General features: G+C 43.9%; 1 protein-coding gene across 1 annotated transcript; it reads right to left on the bottom strand.

Moving 5' to 3' along the window:
• Positions 1 to 6312: 6312 nt before the first annotated feature.
• jam2a (junctional adhesion molecule 2a) lies at positions 6313 to 25107 on the bottom strand. The gene is given in 15 exon segments (XM_074664301.1): positions 6313 to 6813; positions 6902 to 7104; positions 7183 to 7315; positions 7406 to 7593; positions 8662 to 10200; positions 10965 to 10998; positions 14604 to 14619; positions 14724 to 14831; positions 15250 to 15352; positions 15445 to 15632; positions 15713 to 15862; positions 16663 to 16773; positions 16972 to 17037; positions 24419 to 24510; positions 24512 to 25107. Coding segments are annotated over 11 exon segments (1344 nt in total). The 5' UTR covers positions 24949 to 25107; the 3' UTR covers positions 6313 to 6813; positions 6902 to 7104; positions 7183 to 7315; positions 7406 to 7593; positions 8662 to 10161.
• Between the last annotated feature and the right edge of the window lie 2214 nt (positions 25108 to 27321).

Here is a 27321-nt window from a genome sequence, read left to right as displayed (position 1 = left end):
ATGCCATGATTGCAATATAATCTTTGAACACCAGATGGTGCAACTAAATACTCCGGACTCATTGGCACAAACCAAATACGAATCAGAAAAACTGTAATTTATTATTAACTTTAATTAATCCCGTGTGGGGAAATTTAGTGTTACTCACCCAGTTGCTCGTTACACAGTACAGCAGCAGGAAATAAGAATAGGCTGTCCTCACACAAGATGGTAATGATGTAATGAGAAAATTCAAAAATTACAGAAAGCATTTCCATGTTAATTCAGTCTAATCCTTTCATAAAGTATCTTAACCGAAACATCAAAAACTATCCTGCAGCCTGACGTGATAGTAATATAAATCTCTGACCACCAGATGACAGCTTACTGCTGGGAATAATTAGCACAAACAAAATCTGACTCAGAAATACTTTTTAATCCCATGTGGAGAAATTTAGTGTTTTTTACCAGTTGCTCATCACACAGTACAGCAGGAGGAAATAAAAACAGGGAATGAATAGAGTGGTGTGATAAAATGGGCTGTGAAACAAACACAGAAACACACAAATGTAAATTATTTTTAACTTAATATTCGTGTCCACCAACTTTGTTTGCAGGTGCCTCCTCACCTTTGTATTCACACGTGGGACGAGGAGACTTCAGGGATGATCGACGCCCTGGAGAAAGACGCAGAGCTCTGGCCTCACTCTTTGGACCCTCAGCTCTCCATCCGTGAGTCAGCATCACTTTTCATTGCAGCACATTGTACGGACTTAATGTCTCTCCACGAGGACGCCAAAATGCTGAGGGCATGCTGCCTTTTTATTTATTGTCTTAGAAATTGACTTTTGGGAGAAATTAGAATAAATGTTTGTAATAATTAATTTGGTGCAGCCCTTAATCAGCATCTTTGCTCCTTATGCATGTGTATTAGATTAGGGATGATAAACAATGTAGATTGTTTGTTTTGAATATAGAATTTTAACCATTTCAATTCTAAAACCCCATTCATAGTGTCAAAATCAATCACATTTCCACCACCATCCTCGTAATTTCTGACCATGTCATCTTTCCTTATGTACTGCATTTGTTTCTCCAAATGAACTTGAAATTTATACTATCTATATGTTTTATTATTTTCTCTTTTAGAGGTAATGAAAATGCTGGGTAAATGAGTCTCAACAGACTATCCATCTTGGTAAGTAGGATTCTCTCACAAATTGTTATATCTCTCTGTAACCATCAATCTAAAACAGACTCACATTTTTCAATACTATCCCACACATTACTTTTGTCTGATACAGTGTCATCCTTGGTAACAACAATTCCCAGATATCTAATTTCATTCTTCACTTTTATGTTGTACAGTACTTTCACAGGGTGATCATGTAAAGTCAGAATTTATGTGCACCTGGCTCAGAGTTGAGCACATTTCACACTAATCTAAATTCAGTTGTAATCCAGAAGCCTTTGAGAAATAGTTGATGGTTTGTAAAGCTAATGGTAAACTGAGAATAATTAGCACAAACAAAATCAGAATCAAAAATACTTTATTGATCCCACGTGGAGATAATTAGTGTTACTTACCAGTTGCTCTGCACACAGTACAGCAGTAGGAAATAAAAATAGGATGTCCTCAAACAGGATGACCTGTGTGATGAGAAAATTCAAAATTTATTGCAAGTATCTCAATCAAATCCCAATAAATAGATTTCCATCTGGAACAGTGTATATTATCATCATCACCACTTTGGGGGTTTTCTGCCCTCCTGTGGACAAATTTTTTGCTGCAACCATGCTATGATTGCAATATAATTTTTGAACACCAGATGACGGCAAACACCCGGGAGAATAGGCTACTTTTATTTTTCTTAATTTAATTTTAATCAATATAAAAAAGGCCTATACCAACATTCAACTGTAAACAAAATCAAGAAAAAGTTTCAAATTAAAGCATAATAAGTTAACAACATGAACATAAAAGAACGTAAAGGAAAGAAAAAAAGGGGCCAGTTTGTTTTAAAAATAACTAAAAAAAAACTAAAAAGAAAAAAGATCAAACAAGAGTGGCTGCTTCAAGGTTTGACATGATTTTTTTATAAGGAAGGGAAAAAGAGGAACAAAACATATCAACAAACATGTGCAACGAAACAGTGTTTGCATGCGCTTGTTGTAATACGTACTTCCAGTTCCGGTAGATGAAGCCATGTTTGTAGTTCCATAGGAAAGCGCTTTATTTTTAACACGTTATGTGAGTTTCTTTGATTAAAACTAATATTTTTTTCTCAAACTGAGTCAAATGAATATTAAATGACGAAAAAACTATCAATACGTGTTTTATTTTGTTTTTTGTTAAAGTTTTTTTTGTTTTTGCTCGTACGCATGCGTGGACAATGACCTCCTCTCCGGACGTGACGTCGGAACCGGAAGTTGGCAATCAGGACATGGCGTCTCGACAGCGTGGTCGCAGCTCGAGCTCTCCGTTTTCTGATTTTATTGAAAATAAATAGATTTTTGGGCCGAAAAGAGAGACGTGGGACCAAGAAAGAAATTCACGAAGGATTCGGTGAGTCAGCGTGTGAACGGAAACATAGAAATAGAGTAAACGGCCGCTGTTTGCGAGCTACCGCTAGGGCTAAAGCTTATGCTAACCTGAACCTTTTTTATTGATATTTGACCACATTTTGTTATTCTTTATGTGCTCAAACATTGTTTTACTGTTATTTTATTTAAAGACACCATAGTTTTTTTATTAGATTGAATAGTTTTGCAGTTAACACCGGGGCTTCCTCGGGCTGAGCACGTGCTTTGACTTCCCCACCTGAGGTTAATCAACCCACTAATTCGACCTTTTCTCCTCTTTTACAGGTTCTGTGCGACGCTGGTGAGCTACAAACACGGACACTTCTTTCTTTCTTCTACCTGCTGTGGTCATTGTGTGACTGGAACCTCGGGGCAGACTGTGTTTGTGGCGTGTTAGCTTTCCGAGCTGTAAGGAACCGAGCAGTGGAAGAGCCGGGGCTGTGCGGGAAAGTTTGGTGGAGCTGGGCTACTCTGTGGTGTGTGTAACGCTATCAGTAGTTACAGTCCACCTTTCTTCTCTCCGCATAGACCTGGTTTGACCGCTGCTCATGGTTACTTACAGTGGCTGGTGGAGTGAACCACGACACGGACATGCTACACCGAGGGAAAGGTTGTACAGTGGCTACTTTCTTTCTGTTTCTAGTCTTTGTGTGACTGGAACTTCAGGGCAGGCTGTGTTTGTGCCGTGTTAGCTTTACTAGCTGTAAGGAACCGAGCGGTGGAAGAGCCAGGGCTGTGTGGGAGAGTTTGGTGGAGCTGGGCTACCGTGTGGGGTGTTTTTCACTTCACTCGGTAGTTACAGTCCACCTTTCTCCTCTCCACACAGACCTGGTTTGACTGCTGCTTATGGTTTCTTACAGCTAGTAAAGCTAACACGGCACAAACACAGCCTGCCCTGAGGGGAAGGGCACACAGAGGCTAGTTTCTTTCAGTCCGTGTTTGCTAGCACGCTGCTTCAGTGGGCTTGGATTAGGCCACACCCCATTCATTAACTGAATTTGCATATAAAGATTTATTCAAATTTATTCCTGTTGTCCGTGCTCATTATTCTTTCATGCATTTCATTGGACCTGGTTGATTTTTTTACATTTTTTATTTCACTGCATTAAAAATAAAAAATAGAATGATGAAAAAAAAGTTAAAGTTTTTAAAGTTAAAGTTTTTTTTTTTTTTGGTGTTAAAATACAAGACAAAAAAGTTAAAGTTCGTTTGAGAATTTTTATTGCAAGAGATTGAAGTCAAAACCAAACAGAATTTCACTGGAACCTGAAAAGAGAAGAGAGCATGGAATTAGTAGAGTAATCGACAGAATTTTTTGAAAAATGACTTAAAAATGTGCAAAAAATGTTTACCACGAGCGAAGAACCGGCTCCTTTTCACCCCTTCATCACCAAGAGACCGCGAAGAAGCCCCACATCCCGGTCAAGGAGGTCTCTGGCTCGGGTCCCGAGAAACACCAAGCGAAACTTGATGCTTTTCCAGCCCGAGCAAGGGCTCTCCTCGACGGGGATGTGGGGCCTCCTCGTGGTCTCTTGGTGATGACTGGGTGAAAAGGAGCCGGTTCTCCGCCTGTGGTAAGCACACGCTCACCGAGAAGCTGAGCTGAAGCGTGGTTTCTCGCAGGTGGACAGCGAGCCGACACCAGGACACGGGGCTTCACCCACATCTCCACCTCCAGGTGAGTGTTCAGAAGCAGGGCCTGAAAAGAGTGGAGAGCATGAAATTAGTGGAGTAATCGACTGGATTTCGGTAAAATGACTGAATTTTTTGAAAAAAAAAATGCTTTTCACGGGCGGAGAATCGGCTCCTTTCCACCCAGTCATCACCAAGAGACCGCGAAGAAGCCCCACATCCCCGTCGGGAAGTGGCCTTGCTCGGGCCGGAGAAACACCAAGCTAAGCTTGATGCTTTTCCAGTCCGAGCAAGTGCGCTCCCTGACGGGGATAGGGGGCTTCTTCGCGGTCTCCTGGTGATGACGGGGTGAAAAGGACCCGGTTCTCCGCTCGTGGTTAGCTCTTTTAAAACTTTTACCGAGAAGCTGAGCTGAAAGCGTGGTCTTTCTTGCAGGTGGACAGCGAACTGACACCAGGACCCGAGACTTCTCCCACATCTCCACCTCAAGGTGCGTCCTCAGAAGCAACCGGAAGGACGCACGTCATGTCGGAAAAACATGCCAGGTAAGAGCAACCAACCGAGCCGAAAAAAAGCCTGAAATGAGAGGAGAGCATGAAATTAGTGGATTAATCGACTGGATTTTGGTAAAATGACTAAAGTTTTTTTGGGGAAAAAATGCTTTTCACGAGCGGAGAGCCGGCTCCTTTTTACCCCGTCATCAACAGGAGACCCCGAAGAAGCCCCAGACAAGCTTGATGCTTTTCCAGCCCGAGCAAGTGCACTCCCTGACCGGGATGTGGGGCTTCTTCGGGGTCTCCTGGTGATGACTGGGTGAAAAGAAGCCGGCTCTCCGCTCGTGAAAAGCATTTTTTTAAAAACTTTTACCGAAAAGCTGAGCTGAACGTGTGGTCTTTCTTGCAGGTGGACAGCGAGCAGACACCAGGACCTGAGACTTCTCCCACATCTCCACCTCAAGGTGCGTCATCAGGATCGACCGGAAAGACGCCCGCCATGCTGGGAACCGCGTGGTCCATCAAGAGCAACCAACCGAGCCGAAAAAAGGTCCTGAAAAGAGAGGAGGGAGTGGAATTAATGGCAGGGTTATCAATAAATTGAGGTGTGCTAATATTTTCTTTCTTTTTTTCTGCAGGCGGACAAACCGAGCAGACAACAGGACCTCATCGGTTAGCCTGCACGTGCTTCATCGAAAAGCTAGCATGAAGGAACCCGGCATGCAGGAAGACCCACAGACTTCTCCGACCTCCCCTGCTCCCTGCCCATCATCAGAAGCGACCTAAAGGACGAGGTTTTCCAGCAGGAGCAACAACCGATCCTGAAATGAGAGGAGAGAGTGGAATTAATGGTAGGATTAGCAACAAATTGAGACGTGCACAAAAGTAATGTTTGTTCTTCTTTCTTTCAGGCTTCACCGAGCTTCCTCCAACAAAGCGACCGAGCAAACAGCACCTGAAAGGAGAAAACAGAGTGGAATTACTGGGTACTTTGACAGTAAATTAAGAAATGCACTGCAATAAAGTCTACTTACCCTTACTTACCCTGTGTCTATGTTTCTGAGGCATGTAAGCAGAGAGTTTGCAAAGAAAGTGTTTAATTATTGAGTAGATAGAGAAAAACTTGCTCAAACTAAAGTCCAAAGTAAGGCAAATGCACCTTACTCTGAGTCTCAGTCTGGGGAAAATGAAGCAGAGAAACCTGCAGAGACAGGAGAGGTGTTGACTCTGCAAAGTCATTTTCAGAACTGATTCAGTAAACTGCTCCGCTTTTATAATATAATTTTAACACACCTGAAACCAATTAGCAATCAAAATGCTTTAACTGATCTATATGGTCTAGATCTATATTGATTTTCTGTAGATTCTTTGTGGTCTCGATCTATGTTACAATATTGCTGGCACACCTGTATGATCTCACATCACTACAAGACCTGCCCACTGGTATATTACACTATGAGTTAACTGAGATCAATCCAACACTTTGTATGAGATCTGCTTTAACGAGCTCTGTGTTCTCGAGGTTTGGTGATTCTTAGGTTCATGAAAGCTTTGGACTTATTGCCTGTCCATGAGAAGAATGAGAGAAAAAACTTTTCATCATTTCATTCCACATTTCTTTTTATTTAACATGTTACACACTTTGATCAACAACAGCAGTGGATGAGACTGTGCTGCACTTTAACTGGACAAACATTACATGAGAGACACACACCATAGAATGAACTTCATCGCCCCTTTATTTAAAAAGTCTACTTTAAGCAGGAAGTGTGATTAACATTTACACATTTAAAGTATGTTACACAAACATGTGGGAAAAAAACTTTTAAAGCTGCGTGTTTTATAGAACCTCTACACTACATGGTTTTCTTTTATTCACAGACAGGTTTAATTATGACTTAACACATGGAGTATGTTGCTCCATATGGAAAACATGAAAATACTTCACATAACACCATCAATTAGAGCAGAAGGGAACGCTCGGTGCTCAGCCTCTCTGATCCTGTCCGACAGACAAAGGGGACTGAGCAGCCAGCAACCTGCGCTCCAGCCTGCAGGGCCTGCTTCTGGGCATTCACACCCTTGAAAGATGGCAGCAGGGAGGGGTGGATGTTCAGTAACTTCCCTGAAATGAGATTAAAGACACACTATGAGTGATTGTTCTGCAGCCTGACATCACTCCATCTTCAACCAAGACAAAAAGCTTTTCTCACCGTTCCACTTCTTGACAAAAGGTCCAGTGAGGATCCTCATGAACCCAGCCAGACACACCAGCTCCACACCAAACTCTTCCAACACTCGATCAACGGTGCTGTCAAACTCTGCGCGGCTGCTGTGAAGCTTAAAATCACCACCACGATCTCTGCTGAGCTGGACGGACGCTTGGCCTGCTCTATCAGAGCCTGCAGGTTGGTCCCTGAAAGTGTGGAGAGGAAGTCAGATGGGAAACATTGTGTGTCATTCATTAAATCTGGTTTCTTTATCAGAAACTCACCTGTGCCGGAGATGAGGACTCCCACTTTGGTCCTCTTTAGCGGCTTGTCACTGTCACCATTCTGCCCAACAACTGCCTCCTGATTGGATGCTGCTTCCTCATCCAGCAGGCCGTGTTTAAGGTTGTTCTCCTCCTGCATTAAAAACAAAAACAAAAACACATATTTTGATTTCTTCATCTTATTTACAACCTGTTACCCTCAGCTGTAATCTCAGACTCCTACCTGGCTGCTTACAAGTGAGTGAAGCAACAATCCAAGCGTCCTCTTGAGCCTGAAGCTGAAGGAGAACCCTCTGAGCATCCAGAGGGGACACCACCAGGACCGCTCCCAGGCCACAGTTGAAGGTAACCTTAGACCTCCCTCTCTGTGAAGCCACAAAAACACTGCAGGGATGCTCCACCATGATTAATCTGAGGAAGACAGAGGAGGAACATGCAGTTAAAAACTTTCAATTTCTTAACCTCTACATCCCATCTGAAGGATGTGTGTCTGCTTTCAGCTTCCATAGATCTAAGAAATCGCAAATGCTACTAAAACAATAAAAACACAATCAACAAATGCCTCAACTAGTCAATAAAGTCACAAAATCTTCACCTTTTCCTGCTTTTTGAATCTTTGTTTTGCCCTCCTGTGGTCAAAAAAGTGTACTGCAACCATCCTCAAATTAGACTCTTTTTTTATTTTTTTTAACAAACATTCTTGCACAAGTACAAATACAAATCTGAGCACAATTAAACATTGACAGTTAAAAATTGTTAAGGGAAAACAGCTGGCACAACAACAATACAACAACCTTGGAAATAACAAATGAAATGAGTGCTTTCAGGGGCCTCCATGTTGGACTGGGCTCAGCAACCACAACATAACAGTTAAAGAAATAATAATAATGATAATAATGATAATAATACTACTAATAATAAAACAATGAGTTAAAAGGAAACAAGTGCATTCCTTAGTTTCCAATTAATTGGGGAAGTTTCCTGACTTGTTTGAGCTATTAACAAATTTTAAAGACTTGAGGTACAATTTAAATCAATTCAAAAAGAAGATAAATTTGGGAGATGATTTTAAAAGTCTGTTTTGGTGTGTAAAAAGAATTTAACTAGACACATTATCACATTACATGCATAATTCATCTGTTTTGTTATCCAAATTTATACCAAACGTCATAATGTCTCCACGTTAGATTTTCATTCAGGGATAGTTAAAGGAAGGTTGTAGTACACGGTGTTGACTAAGCAAGGGCAGTAAAACTACATTTTAAAACTGCGTAGCTTAGTGTCAAAGTGAATAAAGTAGGAGCACATGATTGATAAAATCTGCGGAGAAACAAATATTGTAACGACGACCTTTAGCGACTGAATTCAGACGTTTTCTTTACGGAGAAAACCAGTAAAACGCACATAAAATCGCATATTTAAGTGCATACACTTTATGTTATGCTAACAGAACTTCAGACAAACTTTAAAACACCTTACCTCGATCCGTACACCCTCCTTTCCGTCCACACGGTCTGCTCATCGGCGCTACACAGCAGGGAAGCTTTTTATAAGCCCTCAGAGCCTCCGGGAGTCAGGTGACTGTTACGTCACTCGCGAGGATCCAATCGTTCTCTTTCTTTCCTGAGGGTGTTCCGGTCTTAAAGGTAGACTGTACTTTTGAATATCAACGGCTGTTTTTTCCAGTTGTTTCTACTTTTACTCTGCAAATCAGTTAACAAAATGAGAAAAATAAAATTATTAAAACAGAATAGGACAAAATGTGAAAGCTGCGGTCTTTCTTTCTCTGTCCACATGAGGTGTTTCCATAGCTTCATTACCTGCATCGTTTTTAGCGCCACTTACCTTTTTTATCCACTAGAGGGAGACAGACTCCTGTGTTTTGAAGTCCAGGTTCAGTCTGTGAAGTTAAACCTGAGGATTTTGAGGACATACAATAGCAGGACATATTTCCATCCTCCTCACCTGTGTCCCTGCACCTGGAGTGGGAGGAGCTTCAGAGAAAATAAGGACTCACCTGTGAGCTAGACTCCAATTTTAAGATAAACAATGGTGATGTCGAGTAGTTTTGAATAGAAAAACCTTTTATTACTGATACGCCATTCAAATAAAACTCTGAACAATTCATTCGCACACCGTCTAAAAACAGACACTCCGTTTTGAAAAAACAACGACAAACAGTGGCACAAGAATATAAAGACAGAGAAAAGTAAGGCAAGTTCTTTACAAAAAACTGTGATCCATTCATAGATAAATATGACAGACAACTTAAAAAGGCACAAGGTATATATTTATACTGTATAATATAAAAAGACCATGCAGGCACATTAGGATGAAGGGGTTGGTCTCAGTATATAGTTGGCGTCCCGTTGTTTCAATCTGTATCGGGTTATTACTAAGATCAGAGGATCCTGTGTGGCACCGTGAGAAGCTGGGGCCTCGGTGTGGCGGAAGACAAAACATTGGCATGTGGCAGAAGCTGAGGTAAACTGCATTTATGTTTGAGATTGAAAACATGGCTTTGAGAACTCCTGTGATGACTCCAAATGGAATAAATTGCTTAAATCAAACATTCAGTCTTTGGTAAAAAAATAAAAATAAAACAAAGGTAGTACGAGGATTAGCCTGGAGAGGAAAGAGGGGGAAAGTCTGTGACAGCTCTAAACCGGTCCCTCAAATGCTCCTTTGGAATTTCCACATCAAACCGCCTGGGGGAAGTAGAGGGCCGTCGAGCGGTGGTTAATCCAGTAAGAGCAGAAAATGACAAACGCACAGCAAAGCGAGAGAAGGTTAAAAAAAACGAAGCCTTGTGACTTTGCTTGTCAAAAGTGATCCAAAAAGAAGCGTAAGATTGCGTTTAGCAAAATGTTGGAAGAACAGCTTCGCTCCAGAGTCCTAAAAGAGGAGAAGTCAATCAGAGGATCCAGTGTTGGCACCTTTTTCTTGAGGGTGATGTGTTCTCGCAGGAAGGCCAGCTTCTCAGAGCATGAATGACTGGGTGTGTTTGAAATCCTGGGACTGAGGGACACAGAAAGAAAAGAGATGAGTTTCTGCAGATGCAACAACTGACATCAGTTTCTCCTGCTGTCTTTTTTATGCTGGTAGAAAAAAGAGATTTAAAGAGATATAAAAGTATTTTTAACCACATGCATCTTGGAGTCATCTGGACTAAGATACTCATCATTTTGGAATCAGTCCAGTAGGTCGCTGCAGCTGCAAGACTGGCTCAAACCTAATCCCTCTGGCTACGTCTGCCCACCTAAAGTGCTTTTTCGACGCCACTGACAGGCTCGGATTGATATTACAACAAGCTGACATCATTACGGAAAGATTCCCTGAAGAGAAATACCTTTAAAGACACTCGCTCCAGAAATTTAAGTCACACACACAACAACACAAACAACCTGGCAGCTCGATGCAGCAGCACACCCTTTGTTATGGGAGGTGAAATTGTTCATTTTGCAAATGGAATCCGCCGGCTTCCAAGAGAGAGTCGTGTTAAAAGCTGTTTCCAGTTGGAAAAAGGTCACGACCCTTACAGGAAAAAAAATCCTTTTTCTGTTTCAATCCTCTCTGTATTGTTGTCAGAAACTTTTAATTCCTGTCTGATCCTGTCAGTGGCAAAAACAAGCACTTCAATTGGCCCTGAAAGATTACGTGCTTACGCAGCCTGCTGGAGCAGATCCAAAACTTTATGCGCTCACATCTCAAAACAAAAGGAGCTCTAGTTTGAGAAGCTCCACTTTGTTAGGAAGGAAAAGGAAATGAAAAAAGTCACTTACTTCTTGGGGCGGAGGGATGTAGTTGACATTGGACCTGAAAGAGAAAGACGGGGTAAGCTCATCGGACAGTTTGACATAGTCACAGAGGAAAAGACACTCGGGGCGGACGGCTGTATCCTGACTCATAACTTGCTCTGCATAAATAATGCACATCATACATGGCAAACATCCCGTTGGGGAAAAGAAAGTCTGACTGTGACCCGGCAGTGACTGAGCACGGCTCTAGATAATGTGTGCTCAAATAAAAACAAATCCTGGAAAAAAAAACATCTGACTGGTGATGGAAATGGTCTGATTCTGTTTAGACTACGTTAAGGGTGTTTTGATTCAGCTGTGGAGCCAGTTTGTGGCAGAAACATGATTATCTGACAAACCAGGGACACAAAATGCTACAGAGCTGATGTTTCTCGTTTTTTCTTCCTGCTCTCCTGAAAATAGTACAAAAACAACCAGTGTAGCAAAAATCTGACAGTAAAATCGCAGTTTCCACACGCCTAACGGTTGCACTCACGTGTCCTCAGTTCTGTGCAGGGTTTGGCTGCTGATGTGGGACGCACCATGACACTGGGAGATCCAAAATGACCTGTGAGGGGTGGTGGGGTCAGCATGTTGGCTTTAGAAGGAGGTCGTTTTGATCTGACACTGCACACCATGCTGGTTGGGAATCGGAGGTTATGAGTATGGAATTTTAAATCATTAATAAAGACGTGCTCAAAAATAGACCTCGCTGTCGTTACATCAAAGGGTGGGCATGTACGTTTAGTAAGACCCTGGCCTGCAGTTTAAGGCCATGACAGAGCAGCTGGAGCGCTGGGAGAAGTGCAGAAAGTGGAGCAGAGGAAATCTGTACATATTATGCTTCTATCTGAGTGGAAAATACAGTTTGAGCACCAGCAGAGAGGACGCTGTAGGAGCCCGAGCACCATTTCTCCATCAAGTGTCACAAATTTGGGCTCAAATTGAAAAGTTGTGCTTTTAAATTGAAGCTGAGTGCTTTTATTAAGATGGAGCAGATACTCATGCACCCACGCCGACAGCGCCGTGTTACTCAGGCGTGCAGCTAATGGTGGATTCTTCCAGGCCTCTGTGACCTCCACGAAGTCAGGAGGAGACGCAGGGATGACCCGGTGTTTGTGTTTATGAGTAACAAACACTGGAAGCACAAACAGGCTGCTCTAACGCTGTTGAGCTGATTGTGTTTTCGCAGTGATGTCATGGTCGATATCCTCTCCCTGCGCTCTGTGGCTGCGAGATGTCTCTTCTGGAAGACACTGTGTTCAAATACGACCACAAAATAAAATAAAAACGGAACAGTGCGATGCTTTTGAACCATCCTTGCACTGAATATTTGAGGACAAATATATCACTCAGAGGCGTGGAGCTGGGTGCGTTGATTTGCAAAGCTCATTTCACAGGTAGAGGTCTGAATATTCATAAAGGAGCATCAGGATGCAAATTAAACATAACACTTTCACATAATCTGTTTTTTTTTTGGCACGTCTTTAGTCATGACTCAATTAACATAAATTAGCCGAAAATGCTTTGAAACATGCAGCCAATCATGATGCAGCAGGAGCTGAACCAAAGGCCAGGCTGGAAGCAGGTCAAGTGGTGAGCCAATCACATGCAGCAGTCAAACACGGGTAACCCATGACTGGAACTTTAGAAGAGATTTGAACCTCACTTTAAAAAAAAAAATAAATCAGTTATCCAATCAAGCCTTTTTAATTATTTATTTAAAGCTACTATAAGGAGATTTTAAGTGGTGACAAAACTGACTGATTTTAGCTGTAATGGTCCTCTATGAGCAAAAAAACCCCCCACAAGCATCAGCATAATTTTTTTTAAAATTTCTACGTAGTTTTACTGAAAATAATAGGGGTGGGAGAAAAAAATGTTTCATCGCAGAATCTGGATTTTTTAACAGTTTAAAAATTGTAATATTTTTGTTCAAATTTTTTTTTAAATTTAAATCCTTTATTTTCATCTTTGTTTATAACCTGGGTTGAAAAAAAGTTGAGATGTCAGATCCACTGAATAAATCCTAAAAAGTGACTCACATTTTTTTATGCATTTGTTTTGGACACCATGTCACCTGATATAGTCTGTAGACATAATTATCAACATTTAGTTATTTCACGAAAAAAACTAAAAAATTGCAAAAATCCTAACAGAATCGAATCAGGAGAAAAAGAATATCGTCCAGCCCTCAAAATTAAGCAAAAAAAGAAGAGTTTTGTCCACAAGGGGGCGCCAACCAAAATAAAAAATAGATGCTCATTTGGACCTCGCATTTTTTTTTTAAAGTACTTATCAGTTCAAGCCTCTTTTAGTTATTAATTTAAAGCTACTATCCAAAATCTTTAGCTGGTGACAAAACTGACTAAATTTAGCTGAAATGGTCCTTTAAAAGCAAAAAAAATACACAAAAGCATCAGAACAAATTCTTTAAAAAATTCTACGTAGTTTTACTGAAAATACGCTAAAAATATGAGTTTTGTCCACAAGGGGGCGCCAAAATCAATCAATTATTAGTGATTATGTCTGTCTAAAAAAAGTTGTAGTTTTTATATTTTTAAGTGACAATTATTGGAAATTTTACTTCAACTTCTTGTTCTCTGTTGTTATTTTTATAAGGATAAAAAGTGATGCGGATAGGGAAATGTTGCATTAAAGTGTAATTCTGGCACAAATAACCTCAACTGCTCAAGCGCTGGAGCCTGAGTTTTTCTCTCTTAAAGCCCAAACCCGACATGCATCCCTCTCCACTGGTAAGTTGTGCCTTCCATTGGTGCATCAGATATCATGTCACATTGTCTCTGAGTCTTTGTGAAGAAGCCTGTTCTATAAATAGGAAGTTGACACTGACAGCTCCGGTTAGCTCAGCGGGATAAGCATCAGACTTTAACCTAGACGAAGAGCTTTCAGCTTCAAGGAGAGCCTGGGCTGTGACTCTCCATCAAACTCTGCGCGCCTAACAAGCCAGTAATCAAATAACATAAAGTCAAGCGAATAAGGCCAGTCACACCAGGACATGCATTCACCGCGGTCAGTCGAGCGTCAAAACGGCCAAACGCCCACTCTGGTGTGTTTGCAGGACAGGGCAAGTTGTGTGTGAAGACATGGCAGTCGCAGACCTCAATCTTTGCAGAATCTCACAAATCCATTTCAAATTACCCATCCAATCAGTTTAATAGCTCACTTTTTCCCCTTCTGCCAATATCTTCGTCCTCGCTGATTAACAGTCGCTAATTATTCCATAATTACAGATTATTCCCTGACTTCAATGCTCTGTATTTTTAGACTCTCCTGCCACACTTTGACATGAATCCAACAGATGTACATCTGCCAGGAAGAGGCCGTCCATTTAAAAAAAAAGGAAACAGGGCAACAAGCCTTTCCCAGTGGAGTCTACATCTGTTGGCGCCAATCACCCCATGAGTAGAAACACAGGCGCTGCTGTAGCTCAAACACACACGTATAGACACACGCAGCTGTCACTCTGTACAATCCTGACTCAGCAACAACAACCCCTCCTCCTCCTCCTCCTCCTCCTCCTTTCTCCTCCCACAATCCTCAGTGTTTAGGTTATTAGCTTGTTTGTCCACATCAATGTTAATGCAATCACAGAGCTCTTACCTTCCTCTGTGTCCTGCTGATGGATGAAGCGGGACGAGCATGCAAGAGAAGCAGAGTCAATGTCAACTTTTCTGGAGGGGATCGAAGCGAAATTGATGCACTACCTGAAGGGGAACTTACGGCTGAAGAAGCCGTTGCGGTGTAAGAGGAATCCCCCGCAGCCGCAGATGATGATGACGAGGCAGACGACCACCACGGCTGCCACCACCGCCGAGACGTTGACGTCCTCTGGAGGGGAAGGAGAACATGTTATGGCGTCTGAATGTCAACATCACAGAAATTGTCTCTATCTGCTAGGATCTGTGGGATCAACCAATCTCAGGGCTGGATCCAGCTGGAAACATTTCAGGATCTATGAGTCATTTCTAGCCCATTGGTTTAAAAATACTACGACTCCCACATTGACCAGAGTGTGTTCAATAATTCATTGACAGGTTTTAGAGACAACACGGCCACATCTGAGTCCCATAAGCAGCCGTGACGTCAGACGTAAAGGTGTGTCAGTTTTAAGAAGCAGGGTGAAACAAGTTTAGTGGGCTTTTCCCCTCCACTGCACTCCTGATGATCTCCAGAGCTGAGAGGTGTGGGCGGAGAGGCAGGAAGGAGAGTAGAAACACACACACACAGATTCCACATGCACACACACCTATCGTCATGTGCTTCCCCTCGCACATCTTCGGCGATCCCACTCCGTTGGAAGCCAGGCAGCTGTATTGACCTGTGTCCTCTTTGGCGACGGATTTGAACTCCTGTGGAGGACACAGAGAGGAGTTGAGGGTGAGGAGAGGCTGAACACATCAGTGTCCTTCCTGTGTATGTGTGTGTGTGTGTGTGTGTTCACCAGTATCCCTGTGTGTGAGTTGATGATCATGGTGGCGTTGGCGTGCCGTGGCGGGCTGATCGGCTGGTTGTTCTTGAACCAGGAGTAAGTGGCAGGTGGGATGCTGTGATGGTCCCTACAGCGCAGCTGCACCACAGAGCCCGTCACTGCTCCGCTGGGGATCTCACATGACGGGGTGTGAGGGGGAACTGGAGGACGAGTTGGGGGTAAACGGATTAACAAAGAGGACGCCAACACCTCAGCGTTACTCATTCTGTTTGAGTCTTACCCAGGACTTTGAGCGTCACGTTGGTCTCACCCAGGTTGACAGAGTCCAGAGGGGCGCTGATCTCACACCGGTACTCCCCGGCGTCTTCCTGGGTCACCTTTTGTAGCTTAACTGTGGCCCCTTCGATTGTTGCTCGGCCCTCAAAGGGACCTGGAGGAGAAGACGGAGAAAATCTGTCTCTTTGTGCTCATCTGTGCTGATTTTTCTTCTTTTTTTTTCCTATTTTGACCTCAACCAAGGAGGTTATATTTTTGGGAGAGTTTGTCTGATCTTGATGAAATTTTCAGGACATGTTCAAAACGGAATAAGAAAGAAGTGATTAAATTTTGGTGGCAATTTGAGTCACCGTCTTGATCCAGGACTGTTTTAAAGGATCCTTTATGGTTGTGAGATAGGGCCGTTTTCACCATATGTGTATATAACTCCACCATAAATGATCAGATTGCTTTGCAAAACAAGACAAGACAAGGTCACCATAATTTCTGACAGATGTGAAAGTACAATCCAGATCCCAGCAATATTCTGGATACTAAGATCTGGAATATGAAATATGTCAGGTAACAAATTATTGTTGCAGACAGTCTGCTGAAAGGAAGTATAACATTAAAGTCGGACTTAAGTGTTGCGCCACAATCATAATATGCTTGGAGGTCTGAGCTCTCTGAGTGCTTTTCTAGTCTGTTCTATAATCCTGCACAGATGGATCATTCTGGAAGTTTTCTTACCAATAATGAGAGCATCTTTGTTTATTTTCGAAACAGGAATAAATGTCTTCCCTAGCTTCTCGGAGCATCTTCTGCCCCTGCTGTGATTCCACCACACTTCTACCTCATGTTTTGGTTGCATCACCCCAGAATGTTGCTGCTCAGTATCTCCTCCTTACATCCTGATGAAATCAAACGCCCCTTTGACACCCCTTGAGGGATAAACAGCAACACCCGGGCTCTCACCTTTGAAGTGTCCATTATAGTAGACAAAGGAGACATCTTTCCCCTTCTTCTTCCACTCGATGCGCGGGTTCTGGTCTCGCTCTGTGCGGAATATGCAGGAGAGCTCGGCGTCTGAGGAGGAGAGCACACAAACCGGTGAGATATTTACGGCAGGAGCCTTCAATCAGCAGCCTTTTTTTTTTTTTTTTAACTGCTGGGTCTATTTATAGCTTTATGGTTTATTCTGAGAAACGTGATGAAGCAATAACTCTTCACGCTGCAGGAAGTGGGAGTGATGATGATGATGATGAGCTGCTTTTTCTGGCTCACCTGCAAATTCGTGGACCTCCACTCTGTGTTCTTTGGTGGAGACTGAGACAGGAGACGAGGGGGAACCTGGTGGAGGTGGAGGGGAGATAAAAAACAAAGAGAGAAAGGGAAGAGGTGAGAGCAGTTCAGGAAGCAATATCGCTTGTCATCCATTAGGGGGCAAGGTGAATTGGGTAAAGTGCTCCACATTGCCCGCCAACTACAAGAGGAGAATATTTAATGGCTGCCTTTGGTCCCTCTTTGCTCCACTGTCTGAGTCTTTCCACAGGACATCTGAGGTAAGAGAAGGATTACTCCTCCACGCTAATCCTGCCAGGTTAAGAAGCAGCCCGCCGTATGTTTATTTAAGCGCAGGTTACAACAAGGTCAGCAGGCAGCTCACAAGTGGCTCGTCCAGATTAACCCACGAGCGGGGAGGCATTAGAAAGAAGAGGGAGATGGTCTTTGTTTCTGTGTGTCACTGATACCCTTCAGCCAAACAGGAAGAGGAAACGGGTGCTGTCTTTTCCTGAGAGCTGATTGGTTTAGGCGGAGGATTAGAGCCGGGGTCATCCTGTTGTTAAACACAGGTGAGGAAAGGTTAGTGGGGGAAAAAGGGATCACACACGAGAGGAGAAATATCTGTTTTTAAACGAGCCTATCACATCGCTTCAGAGACTTCAGCTTGAGCTCAGAGTATCTTTAAATATAACTTCACAAAGAGCCAGAATTAGACATCACTTAACAAATCTGAGAACATCACAAAGGCTGCGCTGACAGATGCATGTGGCTGGTTGTTAAATAACCTTCTGGAGCTGTGGCATGTGCAAACTTTAAGAAGGACAGGCGCAAAAAAAAAAAAAAAACACCAAGAGGAAATGTTTGCCTCCCCAAAGGTAACTTTTGTCCAGGTTTTGGCTTCCAAGGGAACAATTTAGTGTGTGTCTTGGCTCCAAAAAGTTCACTCAAGGTCAGTTTTGGCTCCCAAGAGGACACTTTAGAGCACATTTGGCAAAAAAGGGAGCATTTTAGCTTGCGTTTTGGCTCAAAAATGGGCACTTTAGTGCAGTTTTAGCTCCCACAAGAGCACATGAGTGTGCATTTTCGCTCCACTAAGGGCACTTGAATACAGCTTTGGCTTCCAACAGAGCACTTAAATTTACATTTGGATCCAAAATGGGCACTTCTATGCACATGTTGCCTCCCAAGAAGGCACATTAACGCACATTTGGTGCAAAAAGGGGCACTTCAGCCTGCATTTTGGCTCCAATAAGTGCACTTAAGTGCAAATTTGGCCGCAAGAGGGCATTTAAATGCACATTTAGTCAGAAAAGAGGCACTTTAGCCTGCATTTTGGCTACAAAAAGGGCACTTTAGTGCAAATTTGGCTCCAAAGAGGGCACTTAGGCGTGCATATGGTACAAAAAGGGGCACTGTAGCGTGTGATTTGGCCCCATAATAGGCACTTTAGTGCAGTTTTGACTCCCAATGGAGCACATAAGTGCGCACTTTAGCTCCTCTAAGGGCACTTGTATACAGCCGTGGCTCCCAAGAGAGCACTTAAATGCACATTTGGCTCCAAAGTGGACACTTTTGTTCACTTGTTGCCTCCCAAGAAGGCATTTACCGCACATTTGGTACAACAAGGGCATTTTAGTGCAAAAATGGTTTCCAAGAGGACACTTAACTAAGCATTAAGGCACCAAAAAGGGCATTTTAGCACACATTTGGTACAAAAGGAAGCACTTTTTGAAGAGCAGAAAAAAAAGGATGCATACCGTGCATGTTTTGGCTCCCTAGTGGCCACTTCAGTACATTTTGGCTACAAAAAGGACACTTTAGTGCATGTTTTGGCGTCCTATTGGCACCTTAGTGCAGGTGCTGCCTCCCAAGAGTGCACTTTTGCGCAGTTTGGCTCGTAAGGAGGGCACTTCAACACACTTCTCCCTTCAAGAGGGCACTTAAGCATGTGGTTTGGCTCCAAAGAGGGCACTAAAGTCACTTTGGCTCCGAAAAAGGCACTCCAGCAAGCATATTTCCCCTTGAGAGGGCACTTTGGCGCATGTTTTTCAACAATCAGGCCATGAGGCAAGCTATCACTGTTTTAGAGGCAGAAAATAATTCTCCACGTCTTGTCTTCATGACCAGAAGCGTACACCTCTTCCTGGAAACACGCACACGGCGAGAACAGCAAACAGTCTTTGCTGGTGCATGAAAGCCTCCAAACATTTCCCAGAAGTCTGAAAGTAGGGAAAGGATTTAAGACTGAAGGCTTTGCTTTTTTGAAAATTACATAATAAATATAGAACAGGCCTCAGGGGGACTTCACTCTGAACATTAAGGGCTGCGAAAAACTTCTTCAAACTTCACATTTCCTTAAGTGTCACTCAGCTCTCACCTCCACCAAACACACGATTACATTTCCTATCATTGTTCCTGCAAATGAGATCTCACAATGCACAAGATTTAAGATTGTTCTACTGGAATTCGACAGCTGCCCATTTTCCTGTTTGTCAGTGGCTTCCTGTGAGCGCTCATTGTTCCTGAGTCAAGGAAAGAAGGAAAGGCGAATCTAGACAAAAGGGCAGGAAGTGGAGACAAATCACAGGAAGTTAGCCATGATGGGTGCACGGAGAGCGAAAAGTTTCAAAGCAGAGGCAAAAGATTTCCCCTCTTCATAATTTCCACGACAACAGCTATTTTTAAATCAGCTTTTAAATAAACAACAGCCTATACAAAAATAATGCCGTCTGCAAAATGAGGCGACTCATGTTTTAAAAGCTTTTCCTGAAGTTGGCTCGATTCAGTCCAGCCTCACTTGGTCAAACTTTTTCAGCTAATTAAAACTGCACGCTCTCCCCCCGCAGACGCTCCCCCTCGCTTCGCCGTGTGTAACAGGATTATCATGGCGGCCTTGGCTCGCGCACCTTGACACCCTCTGAGGAGCGTTGTGTCACTGAAGGATGAACACGATGAGGGAGGGAGATACAATGAGATTAAAAAAAAGGACGAGGAGGCACGACAAAGGAGAGATGAGCAGCCCTAAGAATAGAATACAAATGAAGTGGAGTCGAGGAAGAGGAGGAGGTGGTGGTGGTGGTTGGTGGAGCTCGGAGGCGACCAGAGACCCGCAGAAGCATGAATAAAAGAGGGAGCGGGATTGAAGGGGAGGGAGATCCTCTCAGACAGTGGGACTGTGAATGGGAGAAGCTCTTGTCACATAGTGTGAGACCAGGCCTGCTGCCACCTTGAAGGGTGTCTCTAAGAGAAGAGAGATGTAGTGGGGTTGACAACACGGCCGCACTTCACTGCTGCCCTGACTGACACTGACACACACACACTCTGCACACACACACATGGACCAAAAAGAGCAAAGAGGCTTTGCGATGTGAGCTCCCACTGCCCGAGTGTCGTGCTTCACAGCGAGCTCTGCTACTACGCTACTGTCATCTTCAATGGCCTCAATTAACCACAAAGGCGTTCAGGCAGACAATGAACACATGGCTTGTTCAGATCCTTTCACAACTGCATGGTGGGGAATGTTAACACGGTGTAGCTCTCTAAATAAAAAAGGCCGTTTTGTCCTTGAAGTCTCTGAAAAATGCTCTACACGTTTGGAGATGAAGGAGTTTACCCTCTCTGCTCTGGACGTCACTTCGGTTGCTGCTCGCGCCGAGGACGAGAGTTTTTTTGGCCGGGAAGAACAGATTTAAAACATGCATAAACAGCTTTTAGCCGCAGTTAAAAATGCACGAGACGGAGAATGCAAACATATTCCAACAAGATGTGGAGGATGAAGAGGCTGGTTCAAAAATCCAGGATGGGGTTTCCAAACAAAGTGCTCTGGACTCAGCTCTCTGCTGCCATGTGTTCCAGACCCTCCTGGGAGATCCCATGTGTCCCCAGGCAAGATGACAAATTCCCTACAGTGGCTCCTGAAAACCTCTAAAAGGTTTCAGGACCTTATCAGCTGCCCCAACACTTCAGCTTCCTCTTCTCAAAGAGAGGGAAGAGGCAGCTCTACTCCAGCTCCTCGCCCTGTGATCACAACATCCCCCAAATCTGATCAATTCATTATGCGGACCAGGACGTTAAGCTGATTGGCTGATGTAATGTCAGAAGAACCAGCATGCGAAAAGGGATCACTGGTCTGCAAAATGTAGGAGGCAAGGTGTCATGGGCATGAAGACAAAGTATACACACATGATGTAGTTAGCAGGACGTCGTGGGCACACAATGAAGTAGGCCGGACATTGAAGGTAAGACATAGTAGGCACCTGATGTAGGAGGCACAAAAAGAAGAATGTACACTATGTAGTAGGCACACAACATTTTAGACAAGACAGTAGGTAAGAAAAGCAGGCAAATGATGTACTAGGCAAGATGGAGTAGATGAGATGTAGTTAGCATATGATGTAGAAGGCCAGATATAGTCAGCATACAATGTAGTAGGCAAGACGTAGTAAGCATATGATGTAGTAGGCAAGACGTAGTAATCATACGATGTAGAAGGCAAGGCGTAGTAAGCAAATGATGTAGTAGGCAAGACATGGTCAGCATACGATATAGTAGGAGAGACAAAGTAATCACCCCATATAGGAGGCAAGATGCAATAAGCATACGATATAGTAGACAAGACATAGTCAGCATACGATGTAGCAGGGAAGACAAAGTAACCACCCGATAAGGGAGGCAAGACATAATAAGCATATGATGTAGTAGGCAAGACGTAGTAGACAAGACATAGTCAGCATACAATATAGTAGGCAAGACGAAGTAAGCATATGATGTAGTAGGCAAAAAATAGTAGTTAAGACATAGTTAGCAAACAATGTAGTGGGCGAGACGTAGTCCACCAGACAAAGTCAGCATACAATGTAGTAGGAAAGACATAGTAACTACCTGATATAGGAGGAAAGATGTGGTAAGCATACGATGTAGTAGCCAAGAAATAGTACGCACACAACATCATAGCCATGACTTGGTGGGCACATGATGTATTAGGCAAGACGTAGTAGTCAAGATGTAGAAAGCACATGATGTAGTTGGCACATGCTGAGTAGGCGAAATGTAGTAGACCCACGACAGTAGGCACATGGCGTAGTGGACTCATTGTAGTGGGCAAGATGTAGTAAGCATGCAACAAAGTACGCTCAAAGTGTTTGGGGCCCACGACGTACTAGGTGTAAAATAGTAAGTGAAATGGAATAAGCACACAACTTAGTAGGCGTGTACCATCCTAACAACATAACTACACACGAAAGAAGGCAGAAGTCAATAGTTTCCCAAACACATGTATTAACGATATTTTCGGCTCACTCTGCAGTAATCACCCTACGATCAACCACAAGGCTACATCTATTGCTGCTCTTTCCTGTGCACAGATGAGACCAGGGAGTGAATCAACGCAAAGCATTTCCAAATGGGTGTGAATGGTGTTTCTAAGCTTTTGGAGCTGACTCCATGTGGACACTTGAGGAATTGCAGTTTGAGTTAGATCTGTGGGGAAACAACTCCTGTTGGCAGCACTTCAGCCGCTTACACTCCCCCAGTCTGGACCAGTCATGAGTCAAATCAGGTGCATTACTTTCCACTAAACCTGGTCAGACACCAGCAGAGTTAGAGGATTAGATCTAAGAATCAGCACCTGGATTGACCTGAGGGCCTTGAGAATAAGCTGCGTCACACACCAGGAGGAAGGCCAGCCAAAAGGGATGTCAGGACTTGGACTGCTGGAGAGTCCGGCAGCTGTGGGTGAGTAGTAAAACTGTCGGCATAATCGTGTCACTCCCTTCTCCTGAAAGATCATTTTTATGGAGCTTTAATTAAACCTGAAACGAGAGTCAGGAAGCTGCTCTTTCAAAATAAAGTTTCTCACGCGCTTTGAAGCAGCAGGTCTCTGATGTTCCTCCAATATGGCATCAGATATGGCTGCTGTAATTAAAATGCATCTGCGATCGGGGGCTTTTTTTGGCTCGGGAGCAAAAAAACATCCAAACAAAGGCGTCAAACACAATCAAGCTCATGCACACACACATAATTTGTGTGTGGCATTAACATCAACCAAACAGAGCGACAGCTCAAACTCACACAGGGACAGCCACCCTCTTGCTGGAGCAAAAATAGAAAGATGGCACGCTCGCTCCTTGGCACGCAGCTTCCCCCTCATTACGTGGTCCACACAGAGTGTTACGGAGACCGGGGTGGGTGCTGCCAGGGCTGTGGCGAGGTCAAAAGCATGGCGCAGTAATAATTAAGGCACTTATTCAAATTAACAGGGAGGAAATGAGAGAGGAGGAGAGCTGTGGAGAGGACGTCTCCTGTGTGGGTGTGTGAGGGTGTGTGATACAGATAAGGTGAGAGTGGACGGTGCAGTGGGGGGCTGAGAGGACTATCTGTGTGAGCTGCTGAACAAAGCCTCTCTGTGTGACTGTGAGCAACAGCTGTCTCAGTCAGGCCGGTGTGAGTGTGAGTGTGAGAGTGTGTGTGTGTAAGACTGAGACGGGGGATGTTGGGTCTGTCGCCCACAGAGGCCCACCCAAAACATTTCCTCCTGGATTTCTCAAACAATTCTCTCCACAGGCCCGATTAGAGCTGGATCTGATGCTGCCCTGCGTGCCACACGATGAGTGATTCCTGTCAGCTTGTGCACTGCGGGACGGGACCCACACACACCTCTCTGAACTCGTGACCTGGCGGGCTGACAGGTGGCAAAATGTGGACAACACGGAGTAAAACGTGCGTCACTCACTCACACTGTCTCATCACATCCATCTCATAGAGTCATCCCTCCCTGGAGCGTGTTTTTTCCTTTCCCCTGCACGTCAAGCATCAGAGAAGTTACGCCACAATTAATGCTCATCTCCACACAAACATCCCTGCGAGGAAAAACACCTTGTTACCAGGACAAACAGTATGAGACGTCTGGTGGAAGTCCAACTGCTTATCTCATGCACAGAAACGCCACCGCTCCTGCCAAAATCTGTGCCCACCCGCCACCAGCATGCCGCCCACACCCTGAGGTGGCGCTTTGCCAAGGGCAACTTTAGGGCCAAGTTGGAGGAACCCAGCCTGGCTGCAGCGTCACCTTTGCCCAGCAGAATCACAACAACCATCCTGCATAAATCAAAAATATTTCTGACCTTTGACCTCAACTTTGAGTTTTGCTTTAAGTGAAATGATCTTATTAGAGGAGAAATAAAACTAAAAGTTGGTGCTTTTTTTGATTTTAAAGGAAAAGTGCCTCTGCACACACAAAGCTCCAGATAATAATGTTTATTCCCCGAGAAGTTATCCCAGGACAGCTTCTGTAAAACAAATCAATCGAAATAAAAAAGTAAGAAGATCAAATAAAATACTCTAAAGCTGCTTGGCCTACTATTCCTAAAGCTTTATCTCGTGCCGGCAGAGGAGAAACACAAACACAAACAGTTGGTCGTTCTGAATGAATAGTTTCCATGCGACTTACAGTGCATCAGTAAAATGACAATAGGAAGATACAGGGACGTCCCCTCCATGTTCGTCCACAACTCCGGCTTCTCTTCCCTGGACGGAGCGGGGAGGCGGATCCCGAGCCTCAGCTTTCTTCTCGCACTTGTTCGCAACTCTCCAATAATTCATCCAGCTTCCAGGGAATGAACTGTTCTCCACAGGAGGGGGGAAGCGAGCGGACCGGACCGTCGCGGAGCAGTTCTGGCAGAAGCAGGAGCAGGAGAGCGGGGCGCGCCTCCGCGGAGAGATCGCTGAGATGGGATCCGGGATGAATGAGAGCTCTGCCCGGGATGAGGGTGCTCCTGCTACTACGAAAGACGCGGTTCGACCGTGCTGTCTCCTCCTGTTGTGCGGTTTCAGCGCTGGTTGAGGTTGAGATGGAGGTGGAGGGAGGGAGGGCGGGGTGTTGTGTGCGGACGAGCAGAGCGGCGGAGCGCCGAGAGCGCAGCGCCGTGTCCAAGACGCGCACTGCACTGCCAACTGTTCACACACAACTGGGTATGGCATCAAGGTGTGGCACCCATACCTTGGCACCAGGACCCTGTGTGACCCAGAAGGTTCTTACTGAGAGCTCTGAGTCCACATGTTGATTCGAGAGGAGCGTGAGAGGGATGTAAATCCATTTCTTAAGAGCATTAGTGTCAGGCAGGAAGTCGAAACAATCAGAGGAAGATTTCATCCCCCTCTCCCTCCCTCTCGTTTTTAGAATAAGATGAAATTATAAAGGCTAAGTCCAAATCCTGAGAAACAGCTGAACTTTCAAAATAAGAGTCATGTGTTTAAGAGAATAAATCAGAGGGGATGTATTGTTTTAATCAGAGGAGGAAGGGTATATTATTCTGAGAGGTTTACACTAAAAGCTGCAAAAAATCCTCCTGTTTTTCATTTCATCTGTGTTTGCTTTTTAATCTGGACTGTGAATCTGCAACCTGCTCTGCTCTGAAGATTCCTGATTATGGATTGCTTTATAAAGTTCCTGTTTTGGTTTGATAAGTGAAAATTGCCTCAACAGAAATACACAAAATAGAAAAGATGACTTCCTCTGAGCCTGATCTGCTCCACGTTATCATTCAGTGCATGTTGCCAGACTGTGCTTACATGTTCCTCTCATCTTCAGGTGGTGGATGTCCTCAGTGATGCTCTGTAGAATCACAGAAACCATATGAGAGATACAGCATCTTTAAAAAGGTTGAAAATCACACCTCAGGTCTGTATTATTCAAACCTTAAACTGTGATTGCAGCGTGTGGTTCAGGCTTGGCAGAGCTCACCTTCCTGCTCACAGCAACACTCTGCTCCACTCTCTGTTGCACATTCACACCTGTCCTGGGAGGCGGTCCAACAGTACCTCAGCTTTGTACCACAGGCCAATCTTCTCAGCCACTGCTGCTTTTTTTTTTCTCTGTGGATGAAAAGATGAAGAGTTTCAACACCTCTGAGGAGTCAAATGACCTATTTACGTCTATAAAATCAATAACAAGAACTTACCTTCTGGACAAACACAGCAGAACATCTGGAAGCTACATGAGTCATCAACATTTATTCATGGATTAAACCTCTAAAACTTCATGTCTGAAGAGCATTTCCCACAATCTGGCGACACACACACACACACACACACACACGGATCAGACTGAACCTCATGAGTCGATACACTTTGTGATGTCTGAAGGGTTTTTAAGGTAAAGTGTTCGCTACACTCTGACAAGCACACGTCTTCAAAGTCGACTATTTTGATGCTTTAAAAAAAAAAAAAAAAAAAAAAGGTGCCAGAAATAGTTTCTAGCTTTGGATCAAGAAGCGGCGCTGAAAGCAGAATCAGAGAGCGGTGCAGCCCAAACAGAATGAAAGCTTCAGATGAAGCTCTGACACTTTTTCTCTTGAGGCCAAAATAAGATTTGTGCGATTATTAACTCTGCACGTTGAAGGAGATCTCTGCTTTCACTCTTTACTGTTTCTTTATCCAATTCTTTAAGTTCCCTGACAAACAAACTGCAGGAGGGAGTTTTTGAAGATTTTTTTTTTTTGCAGTGTTCTATTTTTAGAAGCCGTGGTTTGATCCAGCTGTGAGGAGCGCACTGTTTGTTGTTTGTTTTTTTACTTTCCTCTCGTGTTGTTTGTCGTGTTTGACACTTTAGAGGCCGAACAGGAGACGGATCTGTGACTGCTGCAGCTTGCATCAGTTTTTTTTTAACAACTCTGATTTTTTCTGAGATTTTTGAGCCAATTTATTCAAAAGTGATGCTTTAGATGAAGCATGAATTTGTTTATCTGATTGGTTGATGAAATCAAAGCGACACTTTCATGAACTGCAGACCTCCAAGTTGATGATCCTCCACTGAATTACTATCGACCCAGAGAGTGTGAAGCCTGCACCGTAGATGTTATGATACTGAGAAACACTTTGGTTGATTTAAAGAGCAAGACGCTGTTAGAAATTCATTCCCAGGATGCATTATTCTGAAGTGTTTTAGTACCTATTCAATTTTAATTCTGCCTGAGCAGCAGCCGCTCCTGAACATCTCCAGGAATCCAGGGCACCGACTCAAACATCTCACTTGCTGCTGCTGGTCTGGTCTGGTGGTGTGACAGGAGGAGTCTGGGACATATGGTCTCAGGGTGTGTCTCACACATTGTCAGGGTGTGTGTTGGGAGCAACAGCTGCACTTCTCCGCGATGAACTTCTCCAGCCTGAGGGTTTGTTCAGCGTGGATGGCGGTGGTACAGTTGGCTGTGATTAAAACGCCTGGAGACGTTTGTTGTTATCGAGGAGAGGGATCTAAAAATAATCTGAACTTTAACGTCTGTGTCTTTAAGATATAGCTCACTTAGAGATCCGTGGTGTCCACTGGGGGCAGAGGGGAGGGAGAGTAAGTGAAAG

Source organism: Halichoeres trimaculatus, unplaced genomic scaffold, assembly GCF_033239565.1.
Source record: "Halichoeres trimaculatus isolate MK-OKI-2021-1 unplaced genomic scaffold, fHalTri1.1 fHalTri1_scaffold_24, whole genome shotgun sequence".
NCBI classification, from domain to species: domain Eukaryota; kingdom Metazoa; phylum Chordata; class Actinopteri; order Labriformes; family Labridae; genus Halichoeres; species Halichoeres trimaculatus.
This window is presented reverse-complemented; position numbering and strand designations above follow the sequence as displayed.